Source organism: Trematosphaeria pertusa (assembly GCF_010094035.1).
Source record: "Trematosphaeria pertusa strain CBS 122368 unplaced genomic scaffold BU26scaffold_1, whole genome shotgun sequence".
NCBI lineage: Eukaryota > Fungi > Ascomycota > Dothideomycetes > Pleosporales > Trematosphaeriaceae > Trematosphaeria > Trematosphaeria pertusa.
In genome coordinates, this window is record NW_022987212.1 from 383,289 (window position 1) to 399,396 (window position 16,108).

Genomic DNA, 16,108 nt, shown 5'->3' on the forward strand with positions numbered 1-16,108 from the left:
CGTGCTCCTCGTCCTATTCTGAGAGAATATCAATCCGTCCTGCACTTCTTAAGCGCCGGGCCTTGATAGGCTCATGCTGCCCACCGCATCAACTCGCTCCTCGCCCGCGCTTCTGCTGCTTTTTCTCCTCTTTCTCACTGTCTTGCCTTGTTGTCTGTCTTTCTAGCTGCACGTTGTCGTGGTACCGCCCCAACTCTCTCCAAGCGGTCGCATGCAGACTCGTTTACCGCCGACTTCCAACCCTAGTAAGCCAGGGCGGGGCTAAAGTATACCGCCCTCCAGACGCCGGGTAGCTTGGGGACGACTGTACTGCTCTTTAGCGCGCACGTTGCTGTGAGTCTCAATTCTCCGGACATCTCTCAGTTTCGTCGCAGCCCTTCTGGAAGCCCCTGACTGTACTCCCGAAGCCCTTAATCGCTAGCCAATTCCCCTCGTTATGCGCCGTGTGAGCTGTCTTGGACTCGACCGCAACTGACAGAGGGACCGCTTTGCAGGCCCGCGCACAATGTCGACAGGACTGAGCAGGCAGCGCTCCGCTTCGAGAGGCTCCTCAGTCCGCTCCGACGTCAATCTGAAGCCTCCGACTCCGAGCATTACTCCGGGGAGCGACGAATTCGCCTTCGAGCCGTGCGCTGCCACCGCTTCGTTTCTGCTGTACGCCCAGCGCAACGTAATCCTCTGCCTCCACCACGACACGCTCGCTGTGGAGAGGAGATTCACGAGACATCGCGAGGACGTATCCTGGATTTCGGCCGACACCGTCAGCGAGAGGGGCGCCGGGCGGCTGGTTGTGAGCTACGATGCGGGGAGCACGGCAATTGTGTGGGATCTGCTCACGGGCGACGAGGTTGCCCGGTTCGCATCCTACGATCAGATCCGGGTTGCGTCGTGGATGAGGAATGGGAATGTTGCGTTTGGTGGGTGCACATTCCAAGATTGCCGACGGGGGCCTGCCGTGTCTAACACGCCGACAGGTAACGCGCAGGGCAACATCATTCTCTTCGAGCCTGCCACCTCCGAACACATCTCCGCGAGGACCATCTTCGACCCCATCACGGCACTGGCTCCGGCGGCGGATTGCAGGACCTTTGCAATTGGGTAGGCCCCATCTGAAACACCGCTCACGTGCTCCGCTGACCGTGCTCAGATATCTCAACGGCTCCATTCTGATTGCGACTCTCCAGCCGTCCTTTACTATTCTGCACACGCTCACGACACCCAGGGCCCCTTCCCCTATTGCGGGGCTGGCCTGGCACGGGTCCTCGTCGAAGCAGAAGTCTGAGATGCTAGCCGCCCAGACGTCCGATGGGGACCTTAGAGTATGGAGTATACCCAAAATCCCCCACGGTGGCGACTCACCCTGCGTGATACGCATCCTCAACAAATCGGAGCAAAGAGAACCCGGCCCCTGCTGGTTCGCTTGGTCGAAGAACGGGCGGATCGTCCAATACACCGAAGGGTACGTATTCTAGATGCTCTCACGCCCGGCTTCCCTGCATAAGGCCCGCGCCCGGCGCTTAACTCCAACATGCTGACGCCTCACTACCAATAGTCAAACTTGCGCATGGGATGTGCGCACCAAAAGGGTATCGTATGAGAGTGTGCCCACCACGGACAATGTCGCCGCCATCTGCAACTACGGCCCCACCGCCACTCTCTTCACCATGACCCGCAACTATGGCGTCCAGCAATACGATCTGAACCCTAGCGGCGCCCCGACGCTGGTTGCTAACATACTACATCCTCCTACTAACACGCCTCCGTCCCCTCCTCACTCTCTGGACGAGAAGAAGAAGAAGAAGGGAGACACTCCACTTACTGCGCAACCCGCAAGATCAGGTGGGCAAGTGGTAGTCGGATCCGAAAGCAGTGAAGGGGAGGGTGTCTCCGTCCTCTCTCCGCTGCAGAAAATTGCGCAAGAGATGGACCAGCTCGAAGATGAACGCAGGGATCGCGTCGGCCCCCTGAGTCCAGTCTCAAGCCGAGGCTCTGCAAGCTCACGGTCGTCCGGGAGTGGAAGGGCACCACGCTATCGCTATGATAAGCCGTCACTAACCCGGTCATCCAAGAGCTCAGGAGGTAGCGGTACTGTATTCTCCTCCGGCACCTCTTCATTCCTTGGCAACACCCGCGAGAGTATCTCCATTCGCTCCACCTCCTCAACGAGCTCCTCTCGCTTTGGCTCAGCTCTGCGTAAGGAAGTACTCCGAAGTCCAGATGAGTCGGATCGCACAAAGAACATGGACCTATTCCCGTTCACCAAGGCCAGGCTCAGCGATGTTCCATACCGAAACCCACAGCTCGGCTCCGAGCGAAGTCCAGACGATCTTAGGCAGAACATGCTTCGCGTCGTATTTGGATGGGAGAATGACATTGAAGAACTGGTTCGTGATGAGTGTAAGCCTGCTCCGCCTACGCAATAAGATCTCCGCTAACTCTCCTAGTGGCGCGCCACCCTCCAGGGTCCGCGGCAGCAGTTCTCCTTTCGAAGTGGCTCGGTGAAGTGGGTGCCGACCTGATGGCATCTCTAGTCGGCTCCGAGTCGATGACTTCCTCCGACTGGATGTTGCTCGCCTTAACCAACTTAGGCTCAGGGACGTCACAGAAGAAGGTGGGTGAAACCTTCGTCCAGCGCCTTCTCGAAAAGGGCGACGTTCATCCTGCTGCTGCAATCCTCCTCGGACTTGGAGAGCACAATGACGCCATTGAGGTTTATGTCTCGCGCAAGTATTACATGGAGGCCATCTTGCTCACATGCCTAATGTTCCCGACCGACTGGCAGAGGCAGTCTTTCCTTGTCAGGAAGTGGGGCGAGGCCGCCGTCTCCCATGGCAAAGCTGAGCTCGCTGTCAAGTGCTTCTCCTGCATGGGTCTCGAATCATCAGAGCCCTGGTTCTCCCCGCGGGCTCAGGATGCCGTCTTTTCCGCGCAAAAGCAGCACCTGCTTGGTTCACAGGTCAGCCCTCCAGTATCCCCACCAGGTGGTCAGAGCAGGATCACGGCCAAAATGTCCTCTCTCAAGCTCGTCACCGACTTTGGTGCCGGACCTAGACCTCAACAGATGATTCCCGAAGAGGACGAGCAGACTCCAATGAATGTCGGCGTAACCCCCATCGCAGAGTCTGCAATCAGCCCCGCCGTCGGCAAGAGCCCGTGGCTCTCGGCCGGTGTGAGATCTGCCCGGGATGGTTCCCGAGAGCCATCTTCGGCGCGAACAGCGACACCAGGATCATACAAACGCAGACGTATGCCGTCACGGTCGGATGGTGAACGCTCTACAACGAACAATGAGAATCTCGCTTCTCTGGCAGTGCCTGATCGTGGTCAACGTGGCGAGCCGGTTCCGAAAACCGCAGTCGACAACGTTGGTCGCGAGGCGGAGACTCTTCCCTTCTCTACGCGTCGAGCAACGTCCGCCGGCGGCCAGAAAGACATCATTCTCACTGCCGCTACTTATGATCCCAATAAATCCGCAGAGCATCTACCCTCTCCCGCTGCAGGCGTTTTCGATTCGCTCTTGGAGAAGGAGGCGGAGTCACGCAACAGCTCTCGCAGCCGCAACCGACAGGAGCTCCAGCTTCAGGTAAATGAGGCCGTCATTGAGCAAGGCCCAGACACTGGATTTAGCAGCAACCTCAGCCCACCGTTGACTGGGGCCAGCGTCAAGAGCGCCAAGGCTCGCAGCATTGATCAGTACATCAGCAGCCTTGAGGAAGCCAACTACTATGCCCGCAAGCGCGCCGACTCCAGGAACGAACCCAGGCCAGGCTCGCGAACTGAGCCCCGTCCAGATAACAAATCGACAAGGACGCGCAGCCGCACTCGTGATCCATCTGCAGAGTCTCGTGGGCGCTCAGGTGCTCGCTACATCCGTCCGGCCAAACGCTCCCCATCGTCCCCCGTCCCGATGTCTCCTGAAGATGCCGGAATCTATCCGCGGACGAGCAAGGAAGCGGCCACTAACACGGAGCACTTTGACGACGAAAGATACTACAAGGTCGGCGTCGCTTCCCCAGTCGCGACAGAATCAGTAGGAAGTAGTCGGACAAATCGAAGCCGTGCGAAGGCCGGTATGAACAAGCCTAGGTCTTCATCGAAAACAGCCCGTCGTCCAGAGTCACCAGAGGCTGTCTCACGTGCCCGAAGCAGAGGCGCTAGTCGAGCATCCAGCCGTCGCCAGGCCGAGGATCGGGGTCGAAGCACTACACGCGATGAAAACTCTGCCAGACGCTCTCCCGGATCCCCAAAGCCAATGTTCCTTGAGGAGGCTGTCATTGAAGAGAACTACGAGCCCATCCGTCCCCGTCAACGAAGCAGCAGCCGCCGAGCCGGTGACCGAGGCACCAGTGCTAGGCGAGAACAATCCCCTGATCGCCGACAGCCACGTGACCGCTCCATTAGCCGCAAGGCTGCAGGTGCGCTGCGGGAGTCGAGTCGCTCGCGCGTCAACTTGCGGGAGGCTTCACCAGAGCGCTTACCGGAGCGGGTTCCAGAGAATCGACCTGAGTCCCGACAGTCTAATATCTCAGGGCGGTCCGGCCATCTCTCGCGGCCCACTACATTGTCCAGGAAGGAACTGGCAGCCAAAGAGCTAGAAGAGAGAAGACTATCTCTGGCTCGACGACCTTCGGCTCCTGTCATCCCCCATCCTGGAGAATTGGCCCATCGTCCCGTGGCCGAGCGATCCCACACCGACGGCCTTGAGCTCATCACCATGCACCGTGATCCCGTCCAGCGGAGCCAAACTGCAGACCCGGAGATCTCAAAGAAGTACTCACCCACGAATAGGATACCTGTAGGCGCTACCTCGACTAGCTCAGTCCCAATAGGTCTACCCGCCACTCCTCGAGCCATGCGTCATCCTCGGTACATGAGTGCAGATCCCAACGAAAGGGAGGGTATTCCGGCCGTTCCGACGATACCGGACAATCTGATCATGTTAGAGACGCAACAAGTCGCTCAGGCTGACGGTCCACTGCTACCAGCAACTACCTTCGGTCAAGCCCCTCCGGCTCGCTCCGCCTCAGCTCCCCCAGAAGACGTATCGCCAGTGAATATCGCTCCACGGATTTCGCCCACCTTGCCTCAGCCAACAAGGCGTGGGTCTCTCGGCGGCAATCGAGGCCACTTGAGGATGAATACCTCTCCGGATCTTTCGGTGGGACCAGACCACAAGCGAGTCAGCCCTCCTCCCATCACAGCTAGCATCGATGAAACCATTCACGAGAACCAAGTTGTCATCCTCGAGCAAGACCCTAACGCTCCTACACTTGTCGCCGAGCTCCAGCATTTGGCTACCCCGCCGCCTCCTCCTCCTGCCCCGGCTTCCTCAAACCCAAACAGCCCCAAAAGTAGTGTTGGCCTCATCAACATCGCCATTGAAGAGAAGCCTCAAGATGCCGCGTCACCCGTTGCTGGCCCTTCGGCAACAAGCTCACCCATCAACACCCATCGCCGTGGCCGCGGTAGTGTGAGTGAGAATATTGGCATGACATTCAAGAGAGTCACAGAGCGAATGCGCAGCACCAGTCGCTCACGGAACAAGTCTCCTCCTGTCCAGGCTGGACCATCACCTTATGAGAGTGTGCCGGAATTCACATTCCCGCGAAGCGCGAGTGCCAGATCCCCGGTTGACAATCGAGGCACCGAATATTTGGGCAAACTCTCTCCCCCTCCCCCGCCTCCAACTCAGCCAATGGAGCAAGCCATCTCTCCTATCGATGAGCTGAGGAACTCCCAATTCCAGGGCTATCGTCATCCGAAAGAGATCCGAGCCAATATGCCGCCACAACAATTGCAGCCAGGCGTGTACCATGAGACTCCCATGATCTAGGCCACTGGTTCGACCTTCCGTTCATTATTGCGCACATTTCCCTCCACGGCCCCTAAATCACTTCATTACGTATACTCACCGAGACGACCTTAACGACCATTCGATCATACCTTCAAAACCATCCTTCATATACCTCATTGCCATCACCAGCGTATTGCATTGTTATCATTTTGTCAGTATCATTAGCGGGTTGTCATCATCATTTGTTGTGTCTTGGAAGCGTTTTCATTCTTGACAAAGACTTGGATTGGAAACCGTCTTCCATGCGCTTCGCGGCGGAAATGTCGATACCCTTCTCTCTTCTGTTCTTCCCTTCCTCGACCTCCTCCGAACACGCGACGGGGATGGCTTGGAGCAAGTGGGTGCCTTATTGCACGTTATTTCGCATTTTTTTGGTCGCTTTGCATTTTGTGCTTCTGCGTTGTCTGTATTTATTCGCTTCGAAGCATTGCAATTCTTGTGCATATGGCGGTTTGGAGAAAGAGCTGAAGGAATCTGGAAGAGTCCCATTGGTCGCAAAGCCAATCAGACTGTAGCATGAGAAGGTGAGAGAGGTGAGGAGGTGACAGGAGGATGCGCCAGAAGACTTACGAGTAGGATGATGGAGGACCGGAAGGAAGAGCTAGGAGACCTTCGCTTCGAAATAATGTACAGTTTTGCCGTTCAGCTTCTTTCTTCCTAGATGCTCTCTCTGTTGGTGTGTTGTTCTGGACGGCTGCCGCTCCTTTCATCAATCACCGGCCTCCTCTCCTTGCTCGCCACTCCCAAAGCAACAAGTTCAAAGCTCTCCTCAACTTTAGCGGCATTTGCGGGATATAAACATGGACCTTGCACCTTCTATACCAAAGACAAGCGCCTCGCGGCAAAAAGTTTCTTTCTATCCTTACTCTACTCTACGGTTTACTTCGTTTCCCTCCTTCATTACCTTTGGTGACACCGGGGCTTTGAGTGAGAAGGAAAGCATTGGGTAATGTAATTAGGATAGGAAATGGATTCGCTCCCTACCAGCCTTGCTTGGACTGCCCGTGCCTTATTTGCTGATAGCGTTATGTACTCGAAAGGGAGTACTAAAGTCACCCTGCAGGAAGTCCCATCTTTATTCCCGTCGATCGATGAAGGATATCGCTTTGAATACTGGGCCAGTCCGATCGCTCGCGAACGCCCTCTTTTCCGAAGGACTGCCACGGTTGCACGGAAATGGAAGTTGCCTCCATGTACACCATTATTTCGCCACATAGGCGCACAAACATCTAGACTCCAGGCCGCGATATCTTATCATAGCTCACGTGGTGGGTCTAGCTCCGTCGTGACATGTGATTGGTCAAGTGGTGTTGCTCAACCACGGAAATTTCCCCCTCCCCTAAGGACTCACTCGCCCTCTCCTCTCAACAGCAGTCGCGTCATCAGGCATGACATGCTTCAAGTCGCCTCCGGGAGCCGTGCACGTTCCGCTTGCTTCGTTTATTCTTCACAGTCGTCGGCAGGTCCCACTCAATGCGCAATCGTCCGCCGCTACCGACCGTTGGCAAGGCTGCAACTTCACGGGCCTCTTCACGAGCAGCAGTCACGCCCGGCGCTACCAAACAACGGTAGAACTGGTCCCCACATGTGAACCATGCTTCACAGCACGAGGCCTTGCTGCCTTCACAGCATCCGCAGCCGGAGCCCCATTGTGATCCGGGACATCATGGTGCTCGGGGATTGGCTAGATCTCCATCATGGTATTCACAGCATCTATATCAGTAGAGTACATTCGCGCCTCTCCCGCTTGCACAAATCTGTCATCGAATCTCCGCATAGAGGCAACAGCACAGCTCGTTCCGCATTTCTCAGTGGGGGCTGGTCAGAGCGGCAGCAGCAGGTACCAGGACATACATAAAGTGCGTCCTAGAGCGCACCTGCTGAACCATCTCTCAGCTCTCCCAGGCTTCGACTTTACCTCCGACTTCCCTTGCTTCTTTTTCCTCCACATCATCCTACGGAATACTTAATGCGCTCAGCATGACTAGCCACAGATCCAAGCTCATCTGTCCATCGTTCCCCCCAGAACTCGTCCTAGAGGCCATACAGCACCTGTCGTTTGGCGACGGCAAGATAATCGCCAGCCTCGCTCAGACCCATTCCCGGATCCGGTCCCTGCTCAAGGCCTACGAACGCTCGATCACTAGGAACTTCGTGCGCAAGGAGTTGGTGCATGCGCCTACGGATTTCCCGTGCGATGAAGATAAGAGAGGGTATGCGTGGCTTGCGGATTGCATTCAGAGGTACGACACTGTCGACGATGTTATGGCGATTTTGGTCTCGAATCTGAACTGCTATGCGGTTGAGAAGCATAACATGGCGCTGGTCAATACTGGGTTGCTGTTGCTGTATCGGCTTGTTGGCATTGGTAAGTGCCCTAAAGCACTTCAGCTCTCGTTTTCTCAAGTCTAACGCGACGCCAGAGTCCTACTCGTCAAAGCTTAGCTTCCTCAAATCGCTTCCTCGGGATCCGCTAACGGTTGTCTATCTGGCGATCAACTACTCAACGCTTACAGCGCGGTACCACGGACAAGGCTTGATCCACCAGCGTACCTATGGCAGATTCATGGACGTTAACACGCTATCGCTCCGTTCAGACATTGAGTTCTGCTTCGGCGAAGGCGCACTTAACCTCGGTCCTTCCTTCATTTCAGACGTACTCTTGAACTCTGAACACGCCGAGGCCATGCTCTTAAATTTCTACCACGACCACGCGATCCGCGACTGGGACATCTCAAATTGGATAGAAGGAGATTTCAAGCCGCCGCTTACACAAGGTCCGGAGCGGGGTCCGGCGATGGCTCAGCGGAGCCTATTTACGACACTTTTAGAAAGGTTGGCTGAGCTGGCGGAGTGTCCGCTGGAGGAGATTAGAGGAAGGATTGAGGAGGATGTCGAGGTCTCAGATCATTCGCTCGCGTGGTTAGATCTGAAGGGGAAGGCAAGGTTGATCCAGGGCTCGGATCTGGAGTATGTGGACGAGTGATCGCGCCCTGCCACTGGGAGTCGCCTTGCCTTTTGTTATGAAGACTTCGATATAGGAGAACAAGAGCTATGCAAGAGCGGCGTTTATGGGAGCTGATCTGGGCTGGGATGGGAGGATGCATCTATGAGTCTTGGATCTGGAGGCGTCTTTTGTTAGAAGGTCGAGCTGCTGGCTAGCAGTTTAGCTTCTGGTAGAAAGGGTTTATTCATTCACTTGCTTTCAGCTTACTAAATTGTTTCAATCGATCTCCGGATATACATCCGTTCGCCTTAGAAGCGGCACCTCTCTCCTAACCTTCTCGAGATACTCCATGTCCACCTCGGCAACCGCGATTTCGCCTGTGATCGTAGCGTGATTCATTAGCAGGTATCCTGAAAAAGAGAACGATCAAACCTTTCTAAGCCTTCAGGATTGGTCTTCCAAACCTAAAAAGCAAATCATGCCGCGATGTGCACGACACATACGTACCTACGTCCAATCCCCTCCCCTTCTCATCCTCCTCCCCGCTCAACTCCGCAACCACCTTCCCCCACGGGTCTACTATCACACTATGCCCGTAGCTCCTTCTCGTCTTCTCTTCATTATGAAACCCAACTTGCGCGGCCGCTATCACATAGCTCTGCGTCTCGATAGCCCGCGCCCGGAGTAATGTCTCCCAATGAGCTTTTCCCGTGGGCACTGTGAAGGCGGAAGGATAGGTCAGGATCTGGGCGCCGCGGTGGCGGAGGGCAAGGCTGGGCTCGGGGAAGCGCAGGTCGAAGCAGATCAGGAGGCCAATGCTGCCCAGCGGCGTATCAAAAGGATCTTCGATGCGCGGGCCTTTTTCAACAGAGTTGCTTTCCTTGAGGATGGGCCCGTCGCGGATTTCGACGTCGAAGAGGTGCAGCTTTTGGTAGCGTTGGGTGATGTTTCCTTGCTCGTCGATCCACAGCAGCGTGTTCTTGACTTTCTTCCCGCCTTCGGCTGGCTCGTGCACTCCGACGTTGAGCGGGAGCTGGTACTTTGCTGCTTCCTTTTGCAGGCCGAGGACGAATTCTGAGTCTTGGGCTGGCTTGCAGAGAGAGACGGTTGCGGCGGCGTTGGAGGCTATGTAGTCGGAGGCTTCGGGGAGGAAGAGGGCCTTTGCGCCGGCAGCGGAGGCTTTTTGGATGAGCGAGCGGCATTGGGTGAGGTTGTGGGTCATGGAGGAGGTGGAGCATATTTGGCCGACTGCCTAGGTAGGAACTGTTAGGAATTGAAATGGGAAGGGCGAAACAGAGTAGGGAGTACGTATTAAGAACGAAAGAGTTTGCATCAGCTAGTGCTTGGACTTGCAGCATTGGACGGTATCGGAGATGGGGTATGACTTCTGTTACCGAATCGCAACTAGGAAGCGAGGACAAGAAGAAGCTCGCGATATAAGGAGATATGAAACATATCTTATCAACATGTACCATGAATACGGGGAGACCCAAGCCATATCGAGAGACTCCGGAGGTCCTTTGAGATAGCGATAGAATCACTGGATGAGAAAGGAAAGCTGCGGTATCATCTTACTGCGATAGGCATCCTGAAAGTCCTCATGTACTCAAGTTGAAGTTCTTAAATAGCGAAATATAGGTTGAAGATGATGGTATGCGAGCCCTCGAGATGATGTCGTGCGAGACGGACTAACCCAATAGGGTAAGCCTAGTGGCATGGGAGACCTCGTCGGGGAATGGTGGTGCTCTTTGTCCCTTGCATTACTGAGTACTGTACGATAATCTTCGAACTCTATAGAATGCCTAGACACCCTTTCTATATAAGCCACATACCTGAGCGCTAGACGCCCTGCTCGTCGCTGCAAACGATCACGCTTGCTTGCGTCAGTACACGCGGGTCCGAAGGCACGGGCGCTAACATTGTTTCAACCTGGCACTGCACCATCAACACTCAAGACGCCAGCGCGGCTGCGACTCGCACGAATCTGCTTGCTCAACGTCCCGCGTATCCAGGCACGCCAATTCCAGCCCAAGAGATTCCCGAGGTCTCAGAAAATCCCGATTACGTACGCGTTGCAGCCGTCCCGCGATCACCTTACGAGTCCGAATCCCCGCGGCAGCCTTAATGCGAGGTACGACCTCAGCATTCACCAATCTGGCCTTTTGCACGCCCGAGCCATGAACCGCCTCAGACGGAAGACGACAGCTCGGTGATCGCTAGTAACCCTCTAAAATATCTGCGACCGTCGAGGAGAAACGTCCAGACGACGGAAACATGAGCGGGCAACGGAAGGGAGGATGGGGCTCATTCCTGGGCACCGCCGTTGCCGGCCTGGAGTCGCGGCTGGATACTATACTGGCGGACGATGACCAGGCGAGCGCGAGGGCGAGAGCTGCTGAGGCGGCGGCTAAGCAGGAGGCTGCTGAGAAGGCGGCGGCGGCGGAGAAGCGGAGGTTACAGGTCGACCAAGGTGGGTTACAGAGCTCCCTTCTTGAAAGCTGCCACATATCAGGCGGTGATGGCCGCATTGGAAAGCAAGCTGATGGCGCAGGCGTTTCGCGAAGCTCGTCACGAAGCAGGCCCAGCTCGAGGTTACAGGACCGACTGGCAAAGGCCGTGAACAAGGGAAAAGACGGAGAGTCAAGACCATCGTCTGAGATTGGGTCTCGCCCGGAGAGCCCAGCATTGAAGAGCCCAGGAATAGTCTCCGACGCCGGAAGATCAAGTTTTGATTCGAAGGTATCGGAGCGGGTCACGGAGGGTGCTCTCGTTGGTGAAAATGAGACTCCCGATAATGAGGAAACAAAAGTTGATCCTTCACCGCGACTCTCCGCTGAAGCGCCGCTATCATCGCCGCCGCCTTCGTCCATCGTATCCGAACAACCGCTTTCAACGACGTTACCTACAATGTCTATACCCACAATTCTCACGCCTCAGACTTCTTCTCCGCGCCAATCGCTAGATAGCATTCGGTCGCGCCCCTCCGTCGAGATCTCCACTCCTGCAGAGCCCGAGACAACTCGAGACGCCGAGGTCCTTGCAGCCGAGCTATCCACTCTTGAGAAAACACACGAGGAGACACTCCGCGAACATCGCGAGGAGCTGAACTCTCACCTCGAGCGCATCGATGCCTTGCAATCTAAGCTTACATACCTCTCCCAGCAGCTCGCGTCCTCCGCCAAAGCCGCCTCGTCGGGGGCGGAAGCCACCCCGGCAGACAAGAAGCTGGCAGAGAAGGATGCGCAGATTGCGGCACTCATGGAAGAAGGCCAAAAGCTTTCGAAGACGGAGATGAAGCACCTGGGGACTATAAAGAAGATGCGGACAAAGGCCCAGGAGACAGACAAGGAGATTGACACGCTCAAACTGCGGTTATCCAAGGCGGAGAAGTCAATAAGAGAGCAGACGGACAGGGCAAAGCGTGCTGAAGCTTCCGAAAAGGCCGCACAGGAGAAGCTCAAGGTTGTTGCAAGGATTGAAAAAGACATTGAGCTCATTAGGGAAGAGCGTGAAGAGGCTGGGCTTACAATAGCGGAGCTCCGGAGGCAACTCAATGATGCGCTTACTAGAGCTGAGGATGCCGAGAAGAGAGTGCAAGCTGGAGCGCTAGAAGCTGAAAAGCGAGTCACCGCATCGCTGAAGGAAGACATGGAGAATATGCGGATAGAGAAGAAGCTCGTCGAAGACCGTGCGAAGCGAGAGCTACAAGAGGCTAAAGAGGAGGCTAAAAGGCAGCAAGAGAGGGCAAAAGTCGCCGAGCTTGAACTTCGCGGCGAGATTGCTGTAATACTTTTCAATCGCTTTTCTCGCTGTACCCAAGCTAACGCAGAAGTCAGAATCTCGAGAGCAAACTTGAGCTCCTCCGCAGCCGCTCCGAGGAAGTCTCATCGTCAGCAACCGGCGACTCCCAAGCGAAGCTTCTCCGCCAAATCGAAACCCTGCAGACTCAATATGCTCTTGCTTCCGAGAACTGGCAAGGAATCGAGAGCACACTGACATCTCGTGTCGCAGCGCTTGAGAAGGATCGCGATGAGACGGCGAAGCGAGAGTCAGATATTCGTCGCAAGGCTAGGGAGGTGAACTTCAAAGCACGTCGGCTAGAGGATGAGCTTGAAAGCATCAACGATCGAGCGCGAACCCTCGAGCAAGACCTTACCGAACAACGCGCGTCAGCGCAGAAGCTGCAGGCCCGCCTAACGCAAGCAGAAAGTGCTGCGCAAGACGCACGCGCAGACCTGGAACGGGAGAAGAAAGTCTGGGAAGCAGACTTCCAACAGCGTCTTGATGAAGAGAAGCAGAAATGGAGAGCTGAATTGCACTCCCATACCCTCCTGTCTGATGCAAACCACCTCCGCACCGACTCCCCGTCAGCGCCGAATCGCAGACACTCGCCTGACCCCCTCGGTATCCACAACCGGCGGGGTATGCCGCGCTCTATTTCCCAAGGCATAGAGATGCCCCTCTCGCCCATGGACCGCATGCTCGACGAAGCCCGCCGGCCGTCCAGCTCGCGCCAGAAATCCGTCCCGACTACTCGAACGCCTGAAATTGGCACGCCGCAGCGTCAAGACTCATTTCCCTCGATGTCCTCGAACCTCAACGGTGCCAGCGCATCTAATACGCCTTCTATCCACGCTCCCGATTATGACGACGCACTTGAGCATACTTCATCCCCGCGTGCGACGATCAACGACATGATCTCTGTCTCCACCGTCGGTGCAGGCCCCTCGGTCCAGCTCGTTGAGCGCATGAGCGCTGCTGTCCGTCGTCTCGAATCCGAGAAAGCCACTTCGAAGGAGGAAATGGCCCGCCTTATCGCCCAACGCGACGAGGCGCGCGAAGAAGTCGTCGCTTTGATGCGAGAAGTTGAGGAAAAGCGCGCCCAGGACGAAAGGGTAGACAAGCTAGAAAAGGAGCTCAGGGAAATGGACGAGCGGTATCAGACCACTCTGGAGATGCTCGGCGAGAAGAGCGAGAGGGTTGACGAGCTGGAGAGCGATGTTGCGGACTTGAAGAAGATTTATCGCGATTTGGTGGAGACGATGAAGTAAACATAGCTTCGTCTGTGCTTGGAGTTTGGACCCATTCTCTCCCTTGTCGGAGTTGACTGGTTGACTGGTTGAAAGCATTTTACGGGGTGTAGGGATGACAACGGCGGTCCGGGGTTTTTGGTGCCTGGTTTGGAGCTACATTTCTCCTTCGATTCTTGACTGGTCTGGCACCGACCGCCCTTTTCATGAACGTTTAGATATAGCGAAGTTGTAGTGTTATCCACTTCTTTTAACATGTTTAGATGTTGTACAGTACATTGCTCGTGTTGCTCGTTGCTCGTCTCTAAACATGCATGTTCTATGCCGCTGAACTCCAGGGTATCATGCATGTATGTATCATCGCCACCAGCTTTAACCGAGCGGCCCGAGCCCTGCGCTTTCACGCCTTCGAAACTTTGGGCTGTGGAGGTTCCTGTAGAAGCACGCAGATTGAATGCTCCTGCTCTTCATATGGCATAGCACATCTCCGCCATTTTACGTCTCTCAGACCGTATTGAGGGCCCTGATCTAGCACATGGTAGCGCCTATTGAGAACTATTCCAAATCTATCCCCTCTCTTTCCGCAGCTTGCAGGATGAACTTTTTCGTCTTGGCGTCGGGGGCCAGGTCGAGTGGTAACCTGCCCTCGTTGTCTTGTTTGTCGAAATCCGCGCCGCTTGTGAGGAGGAGCAGTGCAGCGTCGCCGTGGCCCTCGCACATGGCGTGGTGGAGCGCGGTCATGCCGTCGATATCGGTTGCGTTGAGGGGAGATTTGGCGTCGAGCAAGGCCTTGATCATGGGTACCGAGCCCACGGCTGCGGCGCGGTGGAGGGGAAGCTGTCCGCGCCGGTCTTTTATCCGCGCCGACGCCGGGGGTTTCTGTGCAAGCAGGGTCCGGGCGATGTCGAGGTTCGCTTTTGAGGCGCAGAAGTGTAGGGCGGTTTGTCCGTTGTTGTTCTTCGCGTTTACGTCCGCGTCCTTTGATAACAGGAGATCGACTATTGCCTCTGCATCTTTTCTTGAACATGCCATCATTAGTGGGGTCCAGCCCGAGCCGTCCGTTACATCGGGGTCGAAGTGTTTGGTTTGCACGAGCAGTTGCACTATGGGCAGGTGGTTGTAGGATACGGCCCAGTGGATGGGGAGGCGGTCGTCGTCATCGCGGAGGGAGGCGAGCTTCGGGTTGGCATTGAGGAGAGATTCGACTTTTGCAGCTGTAAGTGGAGTTAGTCGAGATGGTGGGTGAGGCGGGGGATGGGCTTACTTTGGCCTTCGCGGCTGGCTTCGTGGATTGCGAATTTGGAGGCGCGGTCCTCCATGATAGTGTATCTGGATTGCGGATACAGTCTGGATAGTGGGCTGGAGGAAGCTTGGAGCTGTGATGAGGAGGACCACCCCGCGATCGTCCTCCGAGGTCTGCATCGACATCATATGAATTATTCTGCCAGGCGGTGAACTAACTAGGTACAGGGATGGATTATGTAAGCGCAAGGTCCAAGGTACTGCCGCAGACGGAGCTTCCAACCCTCTGACATTCAATCGTATTCCGACCCTCTCCATGAAACCCATGAATGGGATTCGCTGTGCAAGGCGACTTGGTTCGTTGACTGAGCTACGTTGCGCACCGTTGAGCTGGGGTATGCTGTGGACCACCGGAATACAGAACTATTGTGGGAGACACTGTATCTAACTTGACAGGGGCTGCATGTCGCTGGAAAGATGAGCACTGGATCTATGTTTCAATTCCTAGTATGTGACAGCTCACATTTTCTTCTCGTCTGAGCTAAGATAAGACTTTCTCAAGCACGTTCCCGTCTCTCCTGCACCATCGTTTGCTGTCTTGCCGGCCGCATGTGCTGTGAAACACCGAGATGGTCCAGAACATCGTGGTTCCCAAGATAATCGACCATGATATTTTCCGGTGAGAAGAAGGCGACCTACGGCTTTCGAGAGTGGAGGAAGCAGCAGGCGACCAATCATGCTTGCGTTGACCCGTAGCTTGGAAAAGCGTATCGGAAGGTCGCCCAGTCGGTCCTTGTGCGTCCATTCGTGGTTGCCGTGCATTCGTCCTTGAGTGGCGCATGCGAAGCGCTGCTGTTCCCCACTCAATCCATGAGGGTCTGACTTTGTCACCTTCTGGTCTTACCAGGAGGGCAAGCTGCATATGCGGCTTGCCCCTCTTTGAGACTGAAGGACGGAGAGCACTGACATTGCTGCCTGAGCATTTCGCGTGATGTCTCTGGGTCTAGGAGATTTTGATTTCCACCTATTTCCATA

At 55.5% G+C, this 16,108-nt stretch overlaps 6 protein-coding genes across 6 annotated transcripts; 3 read left to right on the forward strand and 3 right to left on the reverse strand.

The window, feature by feature from the left end:
• The first annotated feature begins 227 nt into the window (after window positions 1-227).
• BU26DRAFT_4677 (uncharacterized protein) lies at window positions 228-5,946 on the forward strand. The gene is made up of 4 exons (XM_033825269.1): window positions 228-1,098; window positions 1,148-1,459; window positions 1,553-2,397; window positions 2,445-5,946. The coding sequence occupies exons 1-4, from the start codon at window positions 506-508 to the stop codon at window positions 5,831-5,833; spliced, it is 5,139 nt and encodes a 1,712-aa protein (XP_033690630.1). The 5' UTR covers window positions 228-505; the 3' UTR covers window positions 5,834-5,946.
• Window positions 5,947-7,672: 1,726 nt separating this feature from the next.
• Window positions 7,673-9,039, forward strand: BU26DRAFT_4716 (uncharacterized protein). Its single transcript, XM_033825385.1, has 2 exons — window positions 7,673-8,222; window positions 8,278-9,039. The coding sequence occupies exons 1-2, from the start codon at window positions 7,835-7,837 to the stop codon at window positions 8,838-8,840; spliced, it is 951 nt and encodes a 316-aa protein (XP_033690631.1). The 5' UTR covers window positions 7,673-7,834; the 3' UTR covers window positions 8,841-9,039.
• A 38-nt stretch (window positions 9,040-9,077) lies between these two features.
• On the reverse strand, window positions 9,078-10,575 carry BU26DRAFT_536122 (nitrilase-like protein; the record flags this gene model as incomplete). Its single annotated transcript, XM_033831328.1, has 3 exons — window positions 10,377-10,575; window positions 9,309-10,053; window positions 9,078-9,178 (listed from the first exon to the last, which is right to left on the reverse strand). Exons 1-3 carry the CDS (start codon window positions 10,401-10,403, stop codon window positions 9,078-9,080), a joined length of 873 nt encoding a protein of 290 aa, XP_033690632.1. The 5' UTR covers window positions 10,404-10,575.
• A 1-nt stretch (window position 10,576) lies between these two features.
• BU26DRAFT_512600 (uncharacterized protein) lies at window positions 10,577-14,096 on the forward strand. Its single transcript, XM_033827413.1, has 3 exons — window positions 10,577-11,271; window positions 11,353-12,584; window positions 12,638-14,096. Exons 1-3 carry the CDS (start codon window positions 11,076-11,078, stop codon window positions 13,850-13,852), a joined length of 2,643 nt encoding a protein of 880 aa, XP_033690633.1. The 5' UTR covers window positions 10,577-11,075; the 3' UTR covers window positions 13,853-14,096.
• Window positions 14,043-14,972, reverse strand: BU26DRAFT_4685 (uncharacterized protein). The gene has a single exon (XM_033825291.1). It carries the CDS (start codon window positions 14,856-14,858, stop codon window positions 14,232-14,234), a length of 627 nt encoding a protein of 208 aa, XP_033690634.1. The 5' UTR covers window positions 14,859-14,972; the 3' UTR covers window positions 14,043-14,231.
• A 535-nt stretch (window positions 14,973-15,507) lies between these two features.
• On the reverse strand, window positions 15,508-16,105 carry BU26DRAFT_4861 (uncharacterized protein). The gene has a single exon (XM_033825906.1). The coding sequence runs from the start codon at window positions 15,993-15,995 to the stop codon at window positions 15,615-15,617; it is 381 nt and encodes a 126-aa protein (XP_033690635.1). The 5' UTR covers window positions 15,996-16,105; the 3' UTR covers window positions 15,508-15,614.
• Between the last annotated feature and the right edge of the window lie 3 nt (window positions 16,106-16,108).